This window comes from Lactuca saligna, chromosome 4 (assembly GCF_052625555.1).
Source record: "Lactuca saligna cultivar CGN05327 chromosome 4, ASM5262555v1, whole genome shotgun sequence".
Lineage (NCBI taxonomy): Eukaryota > Viridiplantae > Streptophyta > Magnoliopsida > Asterales > Asteraceae > Lactuca > Lactuca saligna.
The window spans coordinates 269,207,799-269,210,562 of NC_136420.1; the positions used below are offsets into that span (position 1 = coordinate 269,207,799).

General features: G+C 38.9%; 1 protein-coding gene across 1 annotated transcript; it reads right to left on the reverse strand.

Annotated features, from left to right (window-relative positions):
* Positions 1-375: 375 nt before the first annotated feature.
* Positions 376-825, reverse strand: LOC145040648 (uncharacterized). The gene has a single exon (XM_078988553.1). The coding sequence runs from the start codon at positions 823-825 to the stop codon at positions 376-378; it is 450 nt and encodes a 149-aa protein (XP_078844679.1).
* Positions 826-2,764: the final 1,939 nt, after the last annotated feature.

The following is a 2,764-nucleotide window of genomic DNA, read 5'->3' on the forward strand; positions in this document are numbered from 1 at the left end:
TTGTCGTTAGCTCGACATTGTTACTTGGTTTCATCAATTGCGGTAAGTCGGGACGTCAACTACCTTCACTTCTTTATTTGTAAATTGAAACCCTTCGTAAAATGGTTTGAGATGATGACCATTTACCTTAAATATGTTTCCTATTTGTTTACTCTTAATTTCTATAGCACCATGATCAAACACGTTAGTAACAACAAAAGGTCCCACCCAATGAGACCTCAATTTTCCAGAAATAAGTTTGAAACAAGAACGGTATAGGAGTACCTTTTGACCGGCAGTGAATACCTTTCACGAGATCATCTTGTCATGAAATGCTTTCGTCTTCTCCTTATAGGTTGCTTCGTTCTTGTCATGAAACGCTTTTGTGAATACCTTTCATGAGATCATCTTGTCATGAAACGCTTTTGTCTTCTCCTTATAGATTGCTTCGTTCTTGTAAGCATCATTCTTGATTTCTTCTAACTCTTGGATATCCAATCTTATTTTCTTACCAGCTTCATCCATGCTCATATTCAAAATTTTGACAGCCCAATATGCTTGATGCTCTAATTCAATTGGTAATCGAAAAGGTTTACCAAAAAGAATTCGATATGGTGACATGCTGATAGAAGTTTTGTATGTTGTCCGGTGAGCCCATAACGTATCATCCAATCGAATACTCCAATCTTTCTTGACTGCATTGATGGTTTTCTCTATAATTCCGTTGATCTGTATGTTTGAAGCTTCGCCCTGCCCATTGGTTTGTAGGTGATATGTTGTGCATACCCGATGTGTGACACCATATTTCTTGAGGACTGCGTCGAGAGTGTGGTTGCAAAAATGCATGCCCCGATCACTAATAATGGCTTTTGGTGTCCCAAACCTAATAACTGTATTTGTCTAGACAAAATCAACTACAACCTTGGCATCGTCTGTTCATGTAGCTTTTTCCTTGACCCATTTGGAAACGTAATCCACATCAAGTAAGATGTACACAAACCCAAAAAATGGCGGAAACAGACCCATGAAATCTATATGCCAAACGTCAAAGCTTTCACATACCAAGATTGGAGTAAGTGGCATTTGATTACGAGATGTCAAAGACCCAATCATTTGGCACCTTTCACAAGTTTTGCAAAATAGAAAAGAGTCATGAAAAATATGAGGTCAATAAAGACCGCTATCCAAGACCTTGCGTGCGGTTCATTGTGGACCATAATGCCTTCCACAGGCGTCTGAGTGGAAAAAATTCAGAACTGACTTGACTTCATCCTGAGGCACATATGTTCTATCACATGATCAGCATAGTGTTTCCATAAATATGGCTCGTCCCAGACATATATTTTCGTCTCCTTCTTTATTTTATCTTTCTGGGCTCGGGTGAGATCTGAAGGGAGTTCTCTGGACACCAAGTAGTTCACAATATTAGCAAACCAAGGAGGATTCTGAATAGTGAATAGATGCTCGTCGGGAAATGTTTCACGGATCGGTGTTGGGTCAATTGGTGGAGTGAGTCGGATCAAATGATCAACTACCAAATTTTCTCTCCCACTTTTGTCCCTGATCTCTATATCAAATTCTTGTAGCAGCAAAATCCATCTAATCAACCTTGGTTTTGAGTCTTTTTTGGATAGAAGGTACCAAGTAGCTACATGATCAAAATAGATTATAACTTTCGTGCCCAAAAATATTGTATGAATTTTCCAATGCAAAAACAATTGACAACAACTCTTTTTCTGTGGTGGAGTAATTTTATTGGGCGTTGTCCAAAGTTTTTGATGCATAATATTTAACATGGGGAACCCGGTCTTTTCTCCGTCATAGAATAGCTCCAATAGCAGTGATACTGGTGTCGGTACATTATCTCAAATGGTAAACTCCAATCTAGGGGTTGAATGATGGGGGCAGAAGCAAGAAAATTTTTCAGCACATCAAAAGCCTTCTTGCAATCTTCATTGAAGTCAAATTCAATGTCTTTTTGCAATAACTGGCACATTGGAACCGATATCTTTGATAAATGTTTTATAAACCTCCTGTAAAACCCTGCATGACCAAGAAAGGAACGCACTTCACGAACATTCGTCGGGTAGGGTAAGCTCTTTATAACATCTATTTATGCTTTATCGACTTCCAAACCTCTTTTTGAAACAATATGTCTAAGAATCAGACCTTGGTCGAACATAAAGTGACATTTTACAAAATTTAAGACCAGGTCTGTTTCTGTACATCTTTGTAAAATATTTTTGAGGTTTTTCAAACAATTATCAAAGGAATCTCCATAGACGGTAAAATCATCCATGAGAACTTCTATGGTATTTTCGACATACTCAGAAAAGATACTAACCATACACCTTTGAAAGGTAGCGGGTCCAAAGGGAATACGACTACACACGAATGTCCCGAAAGGGTAGGTGAAAGTCGTTTTCTGGTGGTCTTCTAGAGTAATTGGAATCTGATGGTAACTTGAAAATCCATCCAAGTAGCAGTAGTGGGATTTTCCAGCAAGCCTCTCTAGCATCTGATCTATAAATGGGAGAGGAAGATGATCTTTCCGGGTGGCTGCGTTTAATTTTCTATAGTCAATACAAACTCGCCATCCGTTCTGAACCCGAGTTGGAACCAACTCTCATTCTTTGTTCTCTACGACTGTCACTCCAGCCAGCTGACCCACTTGCTGTTAGAAGTTGGGTATATCATCCCAACATCCAGTAACTTCATAACTTCTTTTTTAACCACCTCAATCATTTGTGGGTTTAATCTGCTTTGGACTTCTTGCGATGGCTTA

Coding starts and splice junctions, on each gene's coding strand:
- LOC145040648 (XM_078988553.1), bottom strand. CDS start 825: ATGCATTTTTGCAACCACACTCTCGACGCAGTCCTCAAGAAATATGGT.